The sequence below is a fragment of the Uranotaenia lowii genome, unplaced genomic scaffold (assembly GCF_029784155.1).
Source record: "Uranotaenia lowii strain MFRU-FL unplaced genomic scaffold, ASM2978415v1 HiC_scaffold_168, whole genome shotgun sequence".
Taxonomy (NCBI): Eukaryota; Metazoa; Arthropoda; class Insecta; order Diptera; family Culicidae; genus Uranotaenia; species Uranotaenia lowii.
Genome location: NW_026597721.1, coordinates 29,239 through 50,672, shown reverse-complemented (window position 1 = coordinate 50,672; position 21,434 = coordinate 29,239). Strand labels below are relative to the sequence as shown.

The following is a 21,434-nucleotide window of genomic DNA, read 5'->3' as shown; positions in this document are numbered from 1 at the left end:
AACCACCTCGCTCGTTGCGCCCCCGCTCGTCTTGTTCCTACCGGATTCGTAGCGAACACCTGTTTTGCAGAACAGTCGTCCGGCATTCTCGCAACATGTCCCGCCCAGCGTATCCGGCCAGCTTTCACCACCTTCTGGATACTGGGTTCGCCGTAGAGTCGCGCGAGCTCGTGGTTCATCCTTCGCCTCCACATTCCGTTCTCCTGTACGTCGCCAAAGATGGTTCTTAACACTCGTCGCTCGAATACTCCGAGTGTACGCTGGTCCTCCTCGAGCAATATCCATGTCTCGTGCCCGTAGAGAACAACCGGTCTAATGAGCGTCATATATAGGTTACACTTCGTGCGAGGGCTAAGTCTTCTCGACCGCAGTTGCTTGTGGAGTCCATAGTAGGCACGACTTCCGCTGATAATTCGCCTCCGGATCTCACGGCTGGTGTCATTGTCTGCGGTCACCAGGGAGCCGAGATAGACAAAGTCTTCGACTATCTCCAGCTCGTCGCCGTCGATCGTGACCTTGTTATTACTGGACAAGCGGGTTCGGTCGGTCTCGGATCCGCAGGCCAGCATGTACTTTGTCTTGGACGTATTAATCATCAACCCAATCCTTCCTGCTTCGCGTTTCAGTTTGCGGTAGATCTCCCCCACCGCCGCAGATGATCTGCCGACTATATCAATGTCATCGGCAAAGCAGATAAGTTGACTGGATCTGTTGAAAATCGTGCCCCGCATTTCGCCCACCGCTCGTCGAATAACACCTTCTAGCGCCACGTTGAACATCATGCAGGATAAACCATCACCTTGTCGAAGCCCCCTGCGAGATTCGAATGAACTCGACAATTCACCCGAAATCCGCACACAGCACTGCGTTCCATCCATCGTCGCCTTGATCAGTCTGATCAGTTTCCCGGAAAAGCCATTCTCGTGCATGATTTTCCATAGCTCGTTACGGTCGATCGTGTCGTATGCGGCTTTGAAGTCGATGAATAGATGGTGCGTAGGGACTTGGTGTTCCCGGCATTTTTGGAGGATTTGCCGTAATGTGAATATCTGGTCCGTCGTAGACCGTCCCTCCATGAAGCCGGCCTGATGACTTCCCACGAATCTGTTTGCTTGTGGCGTTAGGCGGCGGAGTATGGCTCGGGACAGCACTTTGTAGGCGGCATAGAGGACAGTGATCGCTCGGTAGTTCTCACAGTCCAATTTGTCGCCCTTCTTGTAGATGGGGCCCCCTCCTCCGGTAGCTGTTCTACGTCCCAGATCCGGACTATCAACCGGCGTAAGCTTCCACCTTGTGATCACCTCACGATTGTCCGTCAGGGTGCCCCCGTCCTTATCCCGGAACATTTCGGCTAGCGGCACGAAGCCTTTGCGGGATGCGTTGAGTTTCTGATAGAACTTTCGTGTTTCTTGGGAACGATGCAGCTACTCCAGCTCCTCGAGCTTCCCTCCTCCAGGCGGCGCTTTTTCTCCTGGAAAATTCGGACTCGCTGCCTCTTCCGCTGTCGGTGATTTTCCACATTTCGACGGGTGCCTCTTTGCACTACTGCCGCCCGCGCGGCATTCTCTTAGTCCATCACCCTCCTACACTCCTCGTCGAACAAGTCGTTCCGTCGAGTTCGCTCCACATAACCGATGACGTTCTCCGCAGCACTGTTGATGGTATCCCAACAGTCCTCGAGAGGGGCTTCGTCAAGCTCGCCCTCTGCCGGCAGCACTGCTTTGACCGATTGCAGCGACCTCAGGTTGCTTCAGTCGTGCGATATTTAACCGAGGCAGGCGTCGGTTTCGTGTGTTGTTCACTACGGAGAGTTTTGGGCGCATCTTCACCATTACCAGATAGTGGTCTGACTCGATGTTGGCGCCTCGACAGTATCTGACGTCGATGATGTCCGAGAAGTGCCGGCTGTCAATCAAAACGTGGTCGATCTGGGATTGCGTTTGATACGGTGATCTCCAGGTGTACTTGTGTGGGAGGCGGTGCTGGAAAAAGGTACTACGTACGGCCATTCGTTCCGAGGCGGCGAAATCAATAAGTCTGAGGCCGTTTTCGTTGGTCAGCTGGTGCGCACTGAACCTTCCAATTTTCGGTTTAAATTCCTCCTCCTGGCCGACCTGAGCGTTAAAATCCCCGATGATGATCTTGATATCATGTTTTGGGCAACGGTCGTATTCACGCTTCAGCTGCGCGTAAAATTAGTCTTTGTCGTCGCCGGTACTTCCGAGGTGAGGGCTGTGCACGTTGATGATGCTGATGTTGAAGAACCGGCCCTTGATTCTCAACCGGCACATTCGTGAGTTCATCGGCCACCACCCGATCACGCGCTTTTGCATCTTTCCCATCACTATAAAAGCTGTTCCAAGCTCGTGTGTGTTGCCGCAGCTCTGGTAGATGGCACGACCATCTGGATACGTTCGTACCGTGTGTGGTAACAGAAACTTTTTTTTTTCTTTATTTTGCCAGCATAGAATCGGCAACTTCATTCCGCAAAGCTCGTTAATAGACTGAAGCATTAAGGTGTCCGTGTCAGTCAATCGAATGCTTCCTTTTATAAGTATTAGTCATTTTAGACCGTTTCTACCAATTCCATGTAATGAATAGGTCTCGAACACAGATACACCACCACTATCATCAATTCTATCCTACCTCAATATTATTTGTATCATACACGTGTAAGATTTCTAAAACTGTACACGATCAGTTATTATAAGCCAATTTTGCCCAATTTATAAGAAAGTATAGAAATTTCATAAATATTCTAGTGTATTTTTATTACATTCAAATGCTTCCTACACTATACTACCACATTCGCCCCCTTCTCTACACTTCCTAAGATGATAGCATTTTTTCAAGACACATGTTATTTGTGTCTTCTGCAACCTATCCTTAATATTTGCAATAAGTCTGAAATTTAAGGTAAAGTGAAATAAAATAACTGAGTACAGATATCGAATGAAACAATAGCGCATAAATAATTTATTTATTTTGAATAATTATGATCACCTTTCATCTATCAATTTTTATAACCTAGAAACAAGTAAATTGGTTTCGTTAGTGTGCAAAAGTCAATTTTTTTTTTCTTTAAAAACGTTCTTTTCAAGTCATTTCAGCACATTACTATTTATTGCTTCTATAAGTTTGGATCTTGCCTTTTGCTCTTGACTCTTTATCCGTTAGACTAATTATTTTTTTTTTATTAGAACTGGTTGTTCTAAGCACTGAATACGATACTTGAATGTTGTCTATTAATCCATGATTATTAACTTTCGATTCGCATTTTTGGGCTCTTGCCTTCTTTATTTTATTTTTTTTTCACACTCACAGCTAAATTCTGACTTTTTACTATTCTAATAATTTCTTCTACCTTTGGCTGACTCTTAAGTATGGCTTTAATTTCACTAGTTTCGTACCCTACACTTCGGGATGGTAATAACGATCAGTTTTTTTTTAGCACCGATTATCGGTATTCAGTTTTCACCAAAACCGGTGTATCTATCCCTATTTACTCTCTCTTCTTGAACCATTAATTCACCTACTCATTAATACACCTACTCAAAACTCTAGATTGTGCCACTTTATTCTCAATTCTTTTTTGTTTTACTTAACTTTTACTTGCTTCAAAAATTTCATTTTTGACATTGTCGAAACCGACTGATTCCACGCGTTTTTCTTCCAAATTCTAATATCTCCTCACACCTAATTTTGTACCGACCTGTACTCCGTGAAACTAGTTTGTAAACTGATTTTTATTCCCACTCTATGCGCGACACACTCTCTTCTTTCGAAACTCTACACACTTTCTTCTCTCGGAAGAACTTGCGCTTTTACCGAAACGAGTTAATCATCTTCGGCTATTGATAGTGATGCCAATCACACAATCTTTTCTCATTTCATTCATTCCCATATTTTAACAACAAGTCCGTATCATTCTTCTAGCTGTTCATTTTACGTTTATTCATCAAAGATATTTATTCTCATATTATTTCCTACAGACATGGCTCTTGATTCCTTTCACCTTTGGCTCTAAGGCCGTTGCGACTAACTCTTGACAGCTTATTTTTGACTCTTAAGTATGACTTTTCTCTTTTCTAATAATTCATTGATTCAAGTTTTCAGACTAATGGCGATTGTATGGCTTTGCTACCCTTGATATTTGCTTTCCATTAATGTACTATTTGTTTCAATCATGATTCAAGATTCTTACACTGACTTTTAATATTTCATTAAATTCTCTTTAACGTAACTCTTGCTCTTGACTTTTGACAGCCATTTTTTGCAGTCAATATGGATGACACATTTTCCTAATCATTAACTTATAATGCAACATAAAAGATAAGTCGTCACTTTTAACCTCGGGGTGAAATTATTCACATTGATCGACATTATCAAAAGTCCCCTTTCGCTGACCTGTGACCCGAAATTACATACCCGAAATAAATTGCTCGTCTCTCAAAACCCCTACGTACACCCGTATACGAATTTTCAACTTAATCCAATATATAATTTTTCTTGAACAGTATTTGTGTTGATGGACGACACCTTTGGCTGACCCCTGGCCCTAAATTTGATACCTGGAATCAATTTCTCGTCACTCAAAACTCACGTCTACCAATTTTCATCTGAATCCGATGTATTAAAACGACAATATCGCATTAGAAGTGAATAGTTAACATGGACGACCCCTTTGGCCGACCCCTGACTTTATTTATTTATTTATTTGGAGTCTTTGACCGTGAAGTCATTAGTTTGATTAGGATAAGTGAAATCAGTTGTTTGTTCCTAATAACTGAGATGTGCAAAGTTTCATCCCAATCCGATATATAAAAACGTCAATATCACTAAGATATTGAAAAGTGAATATGGACGACCCCTTTTGTCGACCGCTTACGCTAAATTTGATAACTCAAATCGTTTGCACGTCACTCAAAACTATCGTGTTCCAATTTTCATCTGTATCCGATGTATGACAACGTCAATATCACAAATACAGCGAACATTTAATATGGACGCTTTTTAAATGTCGCTTTACTAACATTAGTAAATTTTGTTGGATATCTCTTTTTATTTCAAATTTGTTCGCTGCACTAATAAACTTTTATTTACTTTTTCTTGCTCGATTCGTAACTATCCAAATCAACTAGCTGGTAGGTTGCAACGCTCCCCATTTTTTTTAAATCTATGAATCTCGACTTTTAACTATCGAACTCCACTTCCTGATTCATAAATCGTGGCCAATGACATGATTTTCAGTATTTGACTCTAGACTGACTCTGCATCTTCAATACTTGACTCAAAATTTTCGATTTTAAATTCATACCTCTTACACCTTCGACTTGATTTTCAGTACTTGACTCTAGACTCCCAGCTATTGCACTTTGACTCCTGATCTTCAATACTTGACTCATAATTATGGACTTTAAACTTATACCTCTTACATCTTCGACTTGATATTCAGTACTTGACTCTAGACTCCCAGGTACTCTTTGCTCTCATCTCTATTCTTCACATATTCTCTTTATTTTTTTTTAATGTCGATGTCTTATCTAAGCTTTCGTCTTTAATTTGTCCTATTAGTCATGCATACTGAAATCTTTTTTATACGATATCGAATTGTTTATTCTTTTTCTATTTGTCAATATTTTTTATGTGTATCCGAGCATGGTTAAGCCATTTTTTAGATTATTCCAAATGGAGCTTAGTGTTGTCTTTTTTCCAAATTATCTTTTTTAACCGTTCTTAGTCATGTCTTCGTTTCTAAATGTGAATATGTTCAAGCTTATTCATGTCTTAATTTTCAAAATAGTCGTTTGGGTCATGCTTCTTTTTACCATTTTTTTTTCAAAATAGTTGTTTGAGTCATGTGTATTCATACTTTTTTTTTAAAATTATTATAGGGTCATGCTTTTTCATGCCATCTTTTACAACAAAAATATTACAGGTTCATGCCTTCCCATGCCATCTTTTACCAAAATTACTACAGGGTAATGCCTTTCCATGCCGTCTTTTACAAAAAATCTTAGGTCATGCCTTTCCAATGCCATATTTTATTCAATTTTACTATAGGGCCATGCCATACCCTTGCTATTTGGAATCACGTTTTGTGATAGAGTCTGCTTTTCCATTCCATTTTTTTTACCAAAATTTTTCAAAGGGTCATGCCTTTCCATGCCGTCTTTTAATAAAATTACTACAGGGTCATGCCTTTCCATGCCATCTTTTTCAAACATTACTACAGGTACAAGGTCATGCCTTTCCATGCCATCTTTTACAAAAATTACTACGGGGTCATGCCTTTCCATGCCGTCTTTTACAAAAAAAACTTAGGTCATGCCTTTCCCATGACATCTTTTATTCAATTTTACAATAGGGCCATGCCATTCCCTTGTTATTTTGAATCAATTTTTGTGATAGGGTCTGCTCCTCCATCTTTTACAAAAGTTACTACAGGGTCATGCCTTTCCATGCCATCTTTTTCAAAAACTATTACAGGGTCATGCCTTTCCATGCCGTCTTTTACAAAAGAAATTTAAGATAAATGGGTACATTCCATAGTGAAAATATCATGCTAATTTATGCCTTCATTTCCTAAACAGACGATTGGATCACCTTCTTAATGTCTGCTTTTTCAAAATAATCGTTTGGGTCATGCTTCATCACGCCTTTTTTTATACAGTCGTTTGGGTCAGGTTTATTCATGCCTTCTTTTCCAAAATAGTCGGTTGGGTCGTGTTTATTCATGCTTTCATTTTAGTAGGTAATGCTAATTAGGTCATTCTAATTTATGTCCTCTTTTTCATACTAGTAATTGGGGTCATGCTTACTCATGTTTGTTTTTTTTTTGCAATATCAATTCGATCGTTATATTTCATGTCTTCGTTTCCAAACGTCTATTGGTCATGTTTATCAAGATTGTTGGTTAGTTCATGCTTATCCATACATTTGTTTATTTTTTCATCCTTTTCAAGTGCCATGCCGTTGAACGGGAATTTTTCATATTCACTCTGATTTCTCAAAATACCCCCCACTGATAGAGCAATCTGTTTTACCATAGAAGAGGAAATACACTTTTTTAATGTTGAAAATTTCATAAGAATGTCGAAGAATAGCGGAAGAATAACCAAGGTGTGTATATATATAGGAGGTGTAACGATATGAGAAACTCCCGATTCAGCCATTTTGATTTGGCTGCTATGGAGTTCGTGAAGTTTGTTTACCAACAAAGCCCTCAGCTCGAACAAATTTTCCGATGTTTACAAACAAACTCACTGAATCGCACCGCGCTCTCCTCGCCTACTTACTGACAAAGTCAGAGAACCTTGTGATCTAATAACCTTGAGAATAACAGTTCAGTGTAAGCATAAGTGAATTTTAAATCTATGCAATCAAACTGAGACCATTAAGAAACAAGTAGGCCCACTCTTCATAGTTTAGCTGGTTCCACAGGATTCAAATGATTAGGTTGTTCATAACTAATACAGGGGAAAAATTAAGTCGCTCCTAAAACATACAAATCTGCTACGAAAGGAACAAAAGCAACCATCAGGTAACAGGAAGCAGCTCTCGTTTAGCTTCGCCATAGTTTGTTGTAATCCCTTATAATTCTATAATATAAATTACATACCGGAATTTACCTGGGAATATAAACTGATCTGCATTTTTATCACGATGAATTTTACTCTTATTGTGTGGTAGTTTTTTTATAATATTATTGATTTGCAATTGCAGTTAAATAAAATAAAATATAATATGGAAATTTCTAAAAAAATACATTTAAGGGAAAATGTAGACATTATGACGTAGATATTAATTAATGATAATTTGATAAAGTGATGATAAAGTTTTTTCTTAATAAATCTTTGAGCTCTTAACGGATCTTAATGCTTCTCAACCTCTTGTTTCTCAGCATTATTTAGATATCAACCTTAAAGTAATTTTCGACTTACGTTGTTACAAGGGGCGCGTATAACTATGCTATGATTCCATGGGTTCAACAAAGTTCATTTTGAGAAGTTGCTAATGACTAAACGTAGAGATATCCAAGCAGTTAAACAGCATCGTATTCTTATTCATTTATTAAATTTTTTTACCTCCACAACTTCTTAGAGCAACCATAAACGAGCAATTCTCTACTGCAACGTATTGCTAGGATATTATAGAAAGGTTTTCTGAATGAGTGAATGTTCGGTTCTATTAACACATTTAATCTGTTTATTGATGGCACGCAACAACCATTACCTTCGTCATTATTCACAACCAAAATAAATCTTATGGATTTTTTTTTTGAGTTCGCCGATGTTTTGACTTCTCTTCTTGTTGCTGTTGGTCGTTCTTATAAAGACAAAATAAATAATAATCTGTAAAAATGCATTTCCTTGACCTGGTAAAAAGGCCTGTGCTAAAAGGTTTTCGTGTAATTACAATTTAAATATTATCAAATAAATGTCAGCTTTGGGGCAAGTGAACGATACAAAAAAAGGTTGATAAATAAAAAAACTAGTCAATGAATAAAAAAAGGATTCGAAACCATTAGCAATACGTAAAGATAAATATAACCAGGTTGAAACAATTCGAAATCCATGATTAACTAGATCAATTGTAACAATATTTCTGAAACTTATTGGTCACAAATCAGCCAAGTCCACAATATTAAATAATTCCTCCAGTTATGGGCATCCCGATGAGGCAACGTAACTCCAGGTTTTTTTTTTAACCAGCATTCCTTCAGGTCAATGGAGTGCAAGACCGAAAAAAAATAAAACAAGTTCAACAATTGTATCTATTTTGTTCATCCGTCCTCTATCTTGTGAATAGAGACAGCGTTAAAAAAAGATAAACATTGTATTCCTTAGACCTTACATCTGTTGGTAAAATTTCAAGCCTTTTGATTGGTTTTTAGTTTGGAAGCTTACCTTTGTCCCAGGGAAATATGTAATTAACAAAAAAATGTTGAAACTCTTCGAAAAGGGCTATAAAAAATAGTAGTAGAATTTATGCTCTTGTAAAATAATCCCACTAACTAAGATATTTGTTCTTGCCATCATAATTTATCTTTTTTGTTCAATCAAGTTACTTAATCAATATATTGCCAGAAAAAAAAAATTTACACTGCTAAGTGAAAAAAAAAACTTTTTAATTTTAATACATCTTAAATGTTTGAGGCAGCAGATCGTGGCCTAGTGGATAGCATACTTGTCTTCTAAGCCAACGTTCATGAGATCGAATCCCGGTCGTGACATAACCTGGCACACATAGTATGATGAAGGTTGGCGGTTATAGCATTAGTGAAATGCTAGCCGTGTATACCTTGGAATTGTACGCCTCAATAATGCAGCACATGCATGTGGATGGATCTTTTCAAGGGAACTTAGATTGCACTTGGAGATCCTACCTTGATATGTGTGTGCTCGTAGTGCTACCGGTAAACAACTGCAGCTTCAACCAATAGTGCAGGGGTGTCAAGTAGCATAGCAAAGTAAAAATAGTAACGCGGGGTAATACCACAATAGATCAACTTAATGGTCGCAGTGGACTCTCTCCCCAACAGGAAAAAAAAAAAATGTTTGAGGCCAACCCCACCTTACCAGCAGCCACCAACTCAGGTGGATGTTGTTCGATTACACACACTGTTAAACAAACATTTCGTTAAAAAACATCGCATACATTATTTCCTCCCAAGCTTAATTCGATGTTATCAATTCCGTTCGCCGAGAAGGAAAAAAAACACCAACACTGTGGTACTGGTACTATGGGACCAAGATAGGTAGATCAAAAGGTATGACATTGCGCTTAACCTCAATCGACAAAGCCGTGTAAACACAGGGTCAAAAATAGTTATGAAATTTAGAACAATATGTATGGGATTTGAAACATAATTTCAATTTATGGAAGATTGAGGGGTCTTATTGTCCAAATAAGTAATCAGTCGTATTCTTTGAAATACGTTGTGAAGCAATTAGTAAAATTTATGATCAAAAGCTCTCTTTATTTTGACTACGAGACAGTTTTTCTTTGGCAATTTAGCAGTATTTCAGCAAAATATTCGAATTTCGGAAAGCATTTTTTCATATGTAGTTTTAAAAATATGGTAAAAAAATGACTTGTTACAATTTGTAATGAATGCTTCTGTATTTTAGACACTAAAAAATAAAAAAAAGTTTCAGTTATAAAGAATTCAGCAAAAAGCTATATTTTTAAACTCTATAAAAATCCACTTAGGAAACATGTTTTCCATTCGCAGAGCGCTTAATGCATTGTAAATACTTTGGTGAACATTTCTATATTTTTTGCATAATTTTAAAATCAGTAGTTTTATAAGAAAACTAATATTTAAACACATTTCCATACATTTCTGTGAAATTTCTATAACTATTTTTCGGTTGGCCTACTAATACATATGCAAGCAACGGAGTAGTATACCTAAGGAATCTAGCTATCCTGCTATGGGACAACCACACATCATGGATTGAAGAAAATCGTCGTCTATTAACCTGTCTCAACTGGGGAGGATCACTCAAATAAAATTATCGGCACGATTGGGCCCCTTACCTGCTTACTCAAGGTGCAGTTTTCGAATTTTACCTTGTCCGATGTTTCCTATAGCTTCCTTCTTACCCCATGCCACTCGGGCAGTCCAAACCGTACCCGCTTTGCCACTTTCCATCTCTTTTTAGCCCGAGGCACCACCGATTCCGTATTGTTGCGAATGAGCACAGGTTTCGGATCCGTTTTCGACTGCGCCATTGTGGTAACAGAAACTTTTTTTTTCTTTATTTTGCCAGCATAGAATCGGCAACTTCATTCCGCAAAGCTCGTTAATAGACTGAAGCATTAAGGTGTCCGTGTCAGTCAATCGAATGCTTCCTTTTATAAGTATTAGTCATTTTAGACCGTTTCTACCAATTCCATGTAATGAATAGGTCTCGAACACAGATACACCACCACTATCATCAATTCTATCCTACCTCAATATTATTTGTATCATACACGTGTAAGATTTCTAAAACTGTACACGATCAGTTATTATAAGCCAATTTTGCCCAATTTATAAGAAAGTATAGAAATTTCATAAATATTCTAGTGTATTTTTATTACATTCAAATGTGTTGCGATATGTGGTTTGGGGAATGAATGAGCAACTCGCGAGTAGTGTACATAAAACTTTGTATTTAGACGATAACTACATATATATAAAACTTAATGCACGAGCTGCCTATCGCAATAACTTTTGGAGTTGAACTGAAGATATGCTGAATCACGGAGATGATGACACACGATCAGGCGGCATCTGTCAGGCTGACAGCCGTCAGCTGTAGAGGCCCACTGGTAAATTGTGCCGTCATTTGACGGTTGGTGAGTTGTCCTCCCAACACCTCCCCCGTTTTAATAAAGATGGTACGGATCGTACCTCGCTGGCTGTCTTCGCATTCTCGAAGACTGGCGAGTAAGAATCGGTTCTTGACGTTGGTTGCTAAGGGGAGTTCGTTGACGTCGACGATCATTCGATGGTTGTAGCATTTCTTGGAGTTGGGCCGGCAGTTCGACTTCCGGCTCAGGTGTAGGACGTAGACCCCAACTGTCCAGGAGAATAGACAACGGTACTTGAGTTGTTTCCGGTATTGCTTCCGAATTTGCTTCCTTTCCAGCTTCGTACCGAGTCCGCAGTTGGTTGCAGTGGGATCGGATGAGGTTTTGTTTGGATGGTAGCCAGATGTTATACATCACCCGACCGATGCGCTCGATGACCATTCCAGGCTGCCAGGTCCATTTGTTGAAGGCGTAGACCTTAGCCCAGACGAGATCTTGAGGATCGTAGGTGCGAGCTTTCGCGCCGTGTTTGCGATTGAATTGTTCTTCCTGGTCGGTACTTGGCAATTTGTGACACGGCGTAGGCGGGCGAAGTAATTCCAGGGACGTACGGATGTTCCGGTTGTACATCATCTCGGCAGGAGATTTCCCGCCAGGAGCGCTGCGACACGGTGTGGTCCTGTAGCACAGCAGAAAAGTGTCGATGGCTTCGTCGAGGGTTTCCCCCCCTGCGGTGATTTTCTTGAGCGACCGTTTAAAAGTGTCGACAAACCTCTCTGCTAATCCATTGGATTGCGGGTGGAATGGTGCTGTCTTGAGGTGAACGATGCCGTGTGTGTCGCAGTACGATTCGAACCGGTCGCTGGTGAGCTGCGTCCCGTTGTCTGTAACGAGCGTTTCCGGTTGACCGTATCTCGCGAAGATTCCACGAAGGATTCGCAAGGTGGTTGCGGTGGTGATGTCCTTGGTTCGTACTACTTCCGGCCATTTTGTGAATGAATCCACCAGAATGAGAAAATAGTTCCCATCCAGCGGACCGGCGTAATCCAGATGTAACCGCTGCCACGGTTTCTCCGGTGTTGGCCAGGATTCCATGGTAGTCTTCCGGTCGGTCTTGGCTACGCTGGCACATTCGTTGCATGAACGGACGAGGTTCGCTACTTCGTCGTCGACATTAGGCCAGTATACATAACGACGAGCCAAAGAGCGCATTCGTTCAACTCCGGGGTGCCCTTTGTGGAGTTGTTGGAGAACGCGCTTCCGGAACCTTGGCGGGATGACCAATCTTTCACCATAAAGTAGGCAACCGGTGACAACGGAGAGACACTCTCGACGTTGGAAAAATTGTTGAATTCCGGGATCGGTGATACTGGTTTTCTTGGTCGGCCAGCCTTCGTTGACAAAGCGAATCACTTGCTGCAAACTGGTGTCGCTTTTGGTCTCGCTCTGAACTGCCTTGAAGGAGAGCGGGAAAGCTTGAAGTGACTCGTCGACTACGGTGCGAACGCTTTTTTCTAACTCTAGACTGGCGATTACGTGCTCTTCTTCTGGTCGCACGTGACTGTTGATGAGCCTGGAGAGAACGTCAGCGTGACCGAAGCTATCGGTGGAGATGTACCGAATCTCGAAATCGTAAAGAAGAAGAGTAAGGGCCCACCGCTGGAGCCTGTTAGCGGTGTAGATGGGAATGCCTTTTTTAGAGCCGAATATCTGCAGAAGCGGTTTGTGGTCGGTCTCGAGGATGAAATGACGACCGAACAGCATCCGATGAAACCGCGTAACACCGAACACCAGCGCCAAGCCTTCCTTCTCGACTTGACTGTAGTTGCTTTCGGCTTGAGTGAGGCTACGGGACACGTGACAGATCGCTTTGACTGACCCGTCGGGGAACCTATGGGCAATGCGGGCTCCCAGCCCGACCGATGACGCATCCGCCGACACCACGATGTCGATTTTGGGGTTGTAGTGCGTCAGAAGCAACGGCGATTGTAGCAATTCCCGAAAGCGATCGAACGATTTCTGGCACGCTGTTGACCACTCGAATTTGGTGCCCGCTTTGAGCAGCTGATCCATTGGTTGACGAAGAGTGCGCATCTCCTTCACGTACTTGCCATAATAATTTATGGCACCCAGATAAGACCGAAGCGTCGGAACGTCGTGTGGGGGTGGCATGTTGGCAATGGCGGCCACCTTCTCCGGGTCTGGTCGGATTCCGTCACCATCGAGGATTTGGCCCAAGTATTTTACCTGGCGCATGTTGAAGCTGCATTTTTCAATCCGGACAGTGAATCCGAATTCCTGCAGGCGAGTGAGCACACGTTGTAGGTTGCGGCGGTGCTCTTCTTGAGTTCGACCCCCTACCAGGATGTCATCCAGATAACCAGTGGTGCAGTCGAGACCGGCGAGCATGGCGTCCATCAACTGCTGGAAGGTCCCCGGAGCGGATTTGACGCCGGGCGACAATCTGGTGAACTGGTAAAGACCCTTGTGTGTGTTGATGGTAAGGAGTGGTTGGCTTGCTGCATCGACCGGCACCTGGAGGTAGGCGTCGGACAGGTCGATGTGACTGAAGTATCGACAGTTGGCCATTTTCGTAAAAATGTCCTCGGGCAGGGGCAGCGGGTAGCAATTTGGCTCTAGCGCAGCGTTCAGTCCGGTGGAGTAATCCGCGCATATGCGGACCGTCCCGTTTGGCTTCCGCACGACGACTATCGGGGCTGCCCAGTCAGAAAAGTCGATTTTCTTGATGATGTCGAGACTTTCCAACCGGTTCAGCTCTTCCTCCACGACGCTCTCCATGCTGTAAGCCACCGGTCTTTTTGGTCGGAACACCGGCTTTTGGTTCGCTTTCAGCACCAGCTGAATCGGGGTCTTGTTGCACAGGCCTGGTTTGGTGGTGAACACGTCGGGGAAACGTGCCCGGAGGTCGGTAACGTCTTGAGTGGGCTGACTGGAGATTTGGTTGCAGAACGATGTAATCGGCTGGTTCCACAAGCCGAATTGGTCCATCAAGTCGATACCTAGAATGTTGAGACGCACGTTAGGAGCTGATACAAAACACTTACCCTCTCTGGTGGTGCTCTGGAGGGTGATGCTGCAGTGTAGCTCCGAAACGAGTTCCAGAGGTTCTCCGGACGCTGTTTTTGCCCGACACGAAACTGGTTGAACCTTCGGACGACCCAGTTTGACCCATGATTGGTGCGATATTATGGAGATGTCCGACCCAGTGTCCAACTGGAGTCGGAGGGGAACACCGTTGACCCGGACGTCGATGAATTTCCGCCCCTGGCGGATGTTTCCGACTGTCACTCTTTTCGCTGAGTGTTGTCGCTTCTTCTTGAAGTTTTTCTTCGGCTGTTGCTTGCTCGAGGCGCTTGATGATGGTTTTGATGCAAAACAGGCGCAGTACCCATCTCGATGACCCTGCTTGCCGCAGTCACGGCACTTGTGATCGCGGAATCGGCAATCTTTGCTGAAGTGCATTCCTCCGCAGGACCAGCAGGGTGTTTTAGGCTGATCGTGGGAGGTGCTGCCGCTGGTTGAAAGATGCCGGGGCCTCTGGTTGTGAGCAACGTAGTTGACAGCTGACGGATTTTCCACCATGACAGTGTCCATCTTGAGGTTGACGAGGTTGTTGCACTGCTCAACTACTTGCTGGAGTGTGAGGTCCGCTGATTCATTCAGCTTATTGATGAGCCGCATCCTTATTTCGGCGTCTTGTTTGGATTTGAGGCCGCACACAAACGTCAGAACTTTGAACTGGTCTTCGGTGAGTTCTGATAGTTTGAAGTCGACGCAGGACTTGTTCACCCGGCACGAGTAGGCGAGATAATCCTCACTGTCCTCCTTGGTTGTCTGGAGGCAATTATACCGTCGACGGAAGATGGAAACAGACGCACCAAACAGCGATTTTAATTTTGCCACCGTTTCGCTGAAGGAAAATTCACGAGCCAGCTTTGGCAAAATAAAACTGTTGTAACGCTCGTGGTCCGGCGGGCTCATTTTCCGTAGCAGGAGCCGTACTTTAGCCGCGTCATCCAGCTTATTGGCGTCTTTCTCGAAGAGATCGCTGTAGCGGGAAAACCACGCGTCGAATGTGTACCCGGTTTCTTTGTCGTACACGAATTCCGCCATGTTGCTGGACAGTGAATCGAGTACGGTTTCGTCGCGGGACAGCTTGTTGATAGCTACCTGTGTGGCGGACAGCTGCTGTGAAAGCTGGACCATCAGCTTTTGTTGATTGGCCAGGATCTGCACGATCGTATCCGAGAGCGTTGACTGCTGCGCTCCTGCACCGGGTGCACCACTTTGATTGGTCGCCATCGCGAAATTTTCCACGTGCTTTTTGCCGATTCACGAAAAAACGCAATTTTTATGGGAAAACGGGCTTACTTTGAACAGCTCCGCCACTTTCTCGTCGCCACTGTTGCGATATGTGGTTTGGGGAATGAATGAGCAACTCGCGAGTAGTGTACATAAAACTTTGTATTTAGACGATAACTACATATATATAAAACTTAATGCACGAGCTGCCTATCGCAATAACTTTTGGAGTTGAACTGAAGATATGCTGAATCACGGAGATGATGACACACGATCAGGCGGCATCTGTCAGGCTGACAGCCGTCAGCTGTAGAGGCCCACTGGTAAATTGTGCCGTCATTTGACGGTTGGTGAGTTGTCCTCCCAACAAAATGCTTCCTACACTATACTACCACACCGTGGAGCCCTTCCAGCATACCTCCTGCAGAGCTACGATGTCGAATTTGCGGCTCTTCAATTCGTTGGAGAGCACGTGGGTACTGCCCACATAATTTAGAGATCGGCAGTTCCATGTTCCAACTTTCCAATCGATAGTCCCTTTTCGTCGCGTGGGTCTTTGCCGATTTCCATCCGAAATTTGTTGTTCGTTCTTCGTTGATAATGTTTTTTGTAGTCACGGGCTCGCAAGACCCGCAGCTAACCCCACTATCTCGCAGGAGGACCGTCGTGGTGTTGCTGTTTTGGGTTCCGAACACCACCAGAACGTTGTTGCACTCCGCACGCCGCCCCTGACAAGGAGAACAGACCGTACGAAGCCGCGTTAGAGATTAGCGTATTATTTAGCATGTTTGCACCAGACACTCGTAAACATCAATGCTGTGTGTGTTTAGAATGTGTTTAGAATAAATTGAGTAGAAATGATTGAACGTCCTTTTGCTGATAAATAAATCTGCAGTGAATTGTGCAATAGACTGAGTCGATTTGGGGTAATTTTTCGAATTTCTCAAACCCTGGGGTCTAAAAAACTTTGTTTTGGTTCAAAACTAATCCATGATATTTTGCAGAATTTTTAAGTAACGTTTACATGAGTAAACTTGAACTTTTAGGTTTGCATGGGAAAATTGAATATTTTGTACTGAAAAATCAACATCATTTTTGTTTCTTCTGTGGAACCGAGCCCACTTATGGTTTTTGTACCAATTTATTAATTCTCCAAACAAAATTTTGCGCTGAACACATTTGTCGAAGACTTTAACTTTTTATCTAATAAAGAAAAAAAGTTATTAGCTGTTTAACAGTGGTATATCTGTTGGCATTGACTAACAATAAATTCAATTGACATCACTGCTGGTTGCCTAACGAGGTATTGCATGACTACTTTTCATGCAATGCAATCAACTGCAGTTCAAATCCAAACTATATTTTTTAAATAATTCGTTTAAAAATATTGGAGAATTGAGGGTGAAATCAGCTATATCTCAATTTTCCGAAGCAAGCGGTGGCTCAAACAGCCTTCATTTGGTTCCTAGAAAAAAAAAATTATCAAGAGGTTAATTTTGGTTCAACATTTTTGATCTAAATCAGTGTTTTTCTGGATTGTTTACAAGATATAGGGGAATCAAGGGTTTAAAGGTGCTTTATCTCCGTTCGTAAGCTTGTGGGGCATCTAAAACTATGTCCAATCGATTATCAAGACATTTTTAACTAGGATATTTTCATAGATTTGGTTTAAGTGAGAGGGCAGATGGGGATTTTTTTTTATTATCTGACGGGTTTGCGCCGGGAGTCTTCAGATTTTCCCCAGAATTGAAAATTTGGTTCATTTTTGCGACTTAAAAACACATGTATTTTTTCAGATTTCTAACATTTTTATTTTTTGAGTTAGCTTCGGTTAGATTTTTTTGTCAATAAAAAATAACCATTTTTCAAAGCTATATAACTCTGTTATTTTTCAACGGAAATTATAAAATAGCACATCAAAATGCATTGAAATTTTATCAGCTTTCCAAATAAAATAGTTGGAAAAAAATAAATAAAGACCTTCAACATGAAAAGTTGTAAATAAACTTTAAATGGCGTCTAAAAGTACCGTCTGCACCACCGAATATTTTGCAAAAAATACCATTGAATAGCTCAATTCATGATGCAACTTTCATCTGAAGACACCAAAGTGGGCCATTAACACCTTGAAGAGTTATGAAAGAAATAATGACAATAAATCTCTTTTTTTGGGACGAAAACAAACAATGGTCGAACAACTGCACTCACATATGGAGATAGCGCGCACTTCTAACAACATGGAAAGAAAAGAACTTATCAAAGCAGGTAAAAATCACTATTTTTTGTGCTTTGTAGACTGCCACTACTCGCATAACAGTCCCATATGAATTTTCGTCATTTTAGATTCAAAATAAAACACTAAAAAAGAGGTTTTGTTCTACAAATTTCGAAAAAAATATCAATTTATGCTGTCCTATATGAAATATACCCGAATAACAGTTCCATATGTGAAATACTACGGACTTGGTTACTTTTCAATGCTTCTTTCGGCGAATAGTCTTTGATTTATTGCTTTGAATCATTTAAAAAAATTAACTCACTTGATGTCGAATGATGCACACGAGTTTTCGAAGGCAGGTCTGACTTCCTTAGGAATGACTTCCTGAGCGAAAAACTATCGGATGCAATCAAAAATTGTAAAAAGATTCAACTTACAATATGCAATTTACGATATTTTTCCTAAAGTATGTTTCTTTTTCTGAAAATTGCAATTAGAAGTACAAGAATGATCAAATTTAAGTTTTAGAAAGTAGCTTGGTGAGAAAAAAATATTCTGTATGGGACTGTTATGCGAGTAGATTTGAAAAAGGTTTCAAATATGGTCGATGAACAGACCCATAATGGATAAAAATAGTGCTCTCGACCTTACCAATAACCCAATTTCGTAAATTTCAGGTCTTACGATTTATTATGACAACCTAGAAACGATTTTCGTTTATGCTGAAAGTGGTGATCACAATTTAAGAATGTATTCCAAAACAGGAAAAGCTGATTTTCTCGCTTGCTTGTTTTTGCATATGGGACTGTTATGAAAGTAGGGGCGGTATAGTGTTGCAGCTAAACTGACTTCATATTATATCCAAAAAACTAATAACGTATTCGTTTATACCCAGTTTTGCACCAGGTCACATCAAGTTTTGCAAATTTTGCTGTCATTTTTAGAAGTTTATGCGCTCAGTTTTGCATCCGTAATTCCCCAGATTTGATTTAAAATGGACGGTGGAACACTGGAGATTCGTTTGTGAGCGATCGAGGTAGCAAAACACTGACGACGAATTATGTTCGTTCTAGTATGGTAAACCTCAAAACTGGGCGAATGGAGAAAACGAATACGGTAAAAGTATCATATTTTCAATGTCATATTACCTACAATGGGAATGATGCTTTCTACAGCCTGAGCTGGCCATACTGAGCTCTATATTTCATTTTTTAATCAAATTTTTGTGATCCCAAACACAGGGACTGAACCTTCTACTATTGGCATTGATTATGCTTCACAATGATCTTTGATCGAAAAGTTAATAAGCTATATAGCATATTACCAGGTTGTAAAAGCAACATTCCCATTATTTGTTATATCACATTCACAATACGATGCTAAGAATTTTAGTTAAAATTTAAAGTCAGTTATGCTGCAAACACTCTACAAAGCACGAAAAAGTATTGTTTTTTACCTCCTTTGGTAAGTTCTTTTGTTTCCATGTTGTTAGAAGTGCTTGATATCTCCATATGTGAGTGCAGTTGTTCCACCATTGTTTGTTTTCGATGCAAAAAAAGAGATTTATTGTCATTATTTCTTTCATAACTCTTCAAGGTGTTAATGGCCCACTTTGGTGTCTTCAGATGAAAGTTGCATCATAAATTGAGCTATTCAATGGTATTTTTTGCAAAATATTCGGTGGTGCAGACGGTACTTTTAGACGCCATTTAAAGTTTATTTACAACTTTTCATGTTGAAGGTCTTTATTTATTTTTTTCCAACTATTTTATTTGGAAAGCTGATAAAATTTCAATGCATTTTGATGTGCTATTTTATAATTTCCGTTGAAAAATAACAGAGTTATATAGCTTTGAAAAATGGTTATTTTTTATTGACAAAAAAATCTAACCGAAGCTAACTCAAAAAAGAAAAATGTTAAAAATCTGAAAAAATACATGTATTTTTAAGTCGCAAAAATGAACCAAATTTTCAATTCTGGGGAAAATATGAAGACCCCCGGCGCAAATTGTCAGATAATAAAAAAAAATCCCCAGATGTTGAATTTATTTGTGGTTTATACACCTTTTTCCCTATTGTGCAATGCTTTGAAGTTATTTTGTCAAATTAGCAAACATTCCTGATCAGGAGAGCATATGGAAATAAGAACTTAAACATATCTCAACGAGATATTTATATCTTTTTCAGTTAGAATATTGTTCTCATATTTTTCGACTCTTAGTTTCTTGAATAATCTTATTTTGATTGGCATTCTTGAATAGGATTGAACTCACTTTCAACGATAATGAACTTGTTTCAAATTGTTATAATATATTATAACCGTGTCTTATTTTGATATGCATATAATTTTCCATGAAACACGGACATCGAAGTCAACGGCCCAAACCGTACTTTAATGAGTTTCGCTCAGCAGATTCATAAAATTGAATAAAAATTTTTGGGATATCAAAAATGGAGCATGATTTTAGAAAATAGTGTGGGTTACTGACATTCCACTAGAATTTTTCTCGAAGCATTCATATCTTGATAAGTTATAATTTTGATAGGATTTGTTCTGCCTAATATTAAACTATGCTTTCTGAACCAGATATAATCTTGATAGGAGCATATCAAAAACTTATACAATTTAGTTATGATCGTATAGATTTTTTGATTTAATTTGAGATATTTTAATATCCTACGAGCAGGGTGGATTTAATTTAAATCAAACTGATTTAAATCACGATTTAAATCATGATTTAAATCACTAGTCAGAAAGGCTTGATTTTAATCCATGATTTAAATAAAAATTTCTACTCAAACTCAGTGAATAAAAAATTTAGTATATGAATTTAAAATGAAACTTCTTTGGACCTGGTTGATATTCCGAGTAAAAATCACCTATTGAAAAAGTTTAAAACATGATATTCATATGATATCCATATAATCTATATAGTAAAGCGAATCCCTATTCACATTTGATCTACGTATTTTTCACATACCCTTTGACCTTCAAATGGAATTTACCTACAACACATACGAAAACTAAGTGAATTCTGTTTGTTACGCGATTTCCGTTTCCTACGTGAAATTCAAATAGGTTTCACATAATTTTTCGAGTGTACGAAGGATTTTGACATAATTTTCCAAATGATCGTCAACTCGCTAATCAGAACTAGGCGTTTTGTTTCGTTGGATGTATACAATGTCGAATCGATGTGAATTTCGTTTGGAAAGCATTGGCTTTTTTTTGCCTTTGGTGAATGTATAAAATTATGATTCATAAATGTTACACATATACAGCCTTTATTCTACTGAGTTAAATATCTCAGCTGCATTTCATGCTCGAAGAAACTTTGGATTATAGATTTTTTTCCTCTTTAAAAAGCAGTCTATTAAAAAAAAATTCTATTTAAATAAAAAAAATCTGATTTAAATAAAAAAAATCCAATTTAAATCAAATAAATCCGATATTTGAGATTTTTTTTTCAAAAATAACATTGATTTCTATCCACCCTGCCTACGAGTACTGAATTATAACTCATTTGGATAGAAAAAAATTATTATCAAAATATCCCATCTTGATATAATTTTGTTTTTCCCTTTGATC

The 21,434-nt window shown here is 40.1% G+C and overlaps 1 protein-coding gene across 1 annotated transcript; it reads right to left on the bottom strand.

Annotated features, from left to right (window-relative positions):
• Positions 1–11,273: 11,273 nt before the first annotated feature.
• Positions 11,274–15,627, bottom strand: LOC129759501 (uncharacterized protein K02A2.6-like). Its single transcript, XM_055756968.1, has 3 exons — positions 14,370–15,627; positions 11,599–14,324; positions 11,274–11,540 (listed from the first exon to the last, which is right to left on the bottom strand). Exons 1-3 carry the CDS (start codon positions 15,625–15,627, stop codon positions 11,274–11,276), a joined length of 4,251 nt encoding a protein of 1,416 aa, XP_055612943.1.
• Positions 15,628–21,434: the final 5,807 nt, after the last annotated feature.

Excerpts from the sequence above, each read along its gene's own strand:
- LOC129759501 (XM_055756968.1), bottom strand. The coding sequence starts at position 15,627 with ATGGCGACCAATCAAAGTGGTGCACCCGGTGCAGGAGCGCAGCAGTCA. Across the intron at positions 14,325-14,369 it reads CCAGAGCACCACCAGAGAGG|GTATCGACTTGATGGACCAA; the intron begins GTAAGTGTTTTG and ends TCAACATTCTAG. Across the intron at positions 11,541-11,598 it reads CAATACCGGAAACAACTCAA|TCGAACTGCCGGCCCAACTC; the intron begins GTACCGTTGTCT and ends CTGAGCCGGAAG.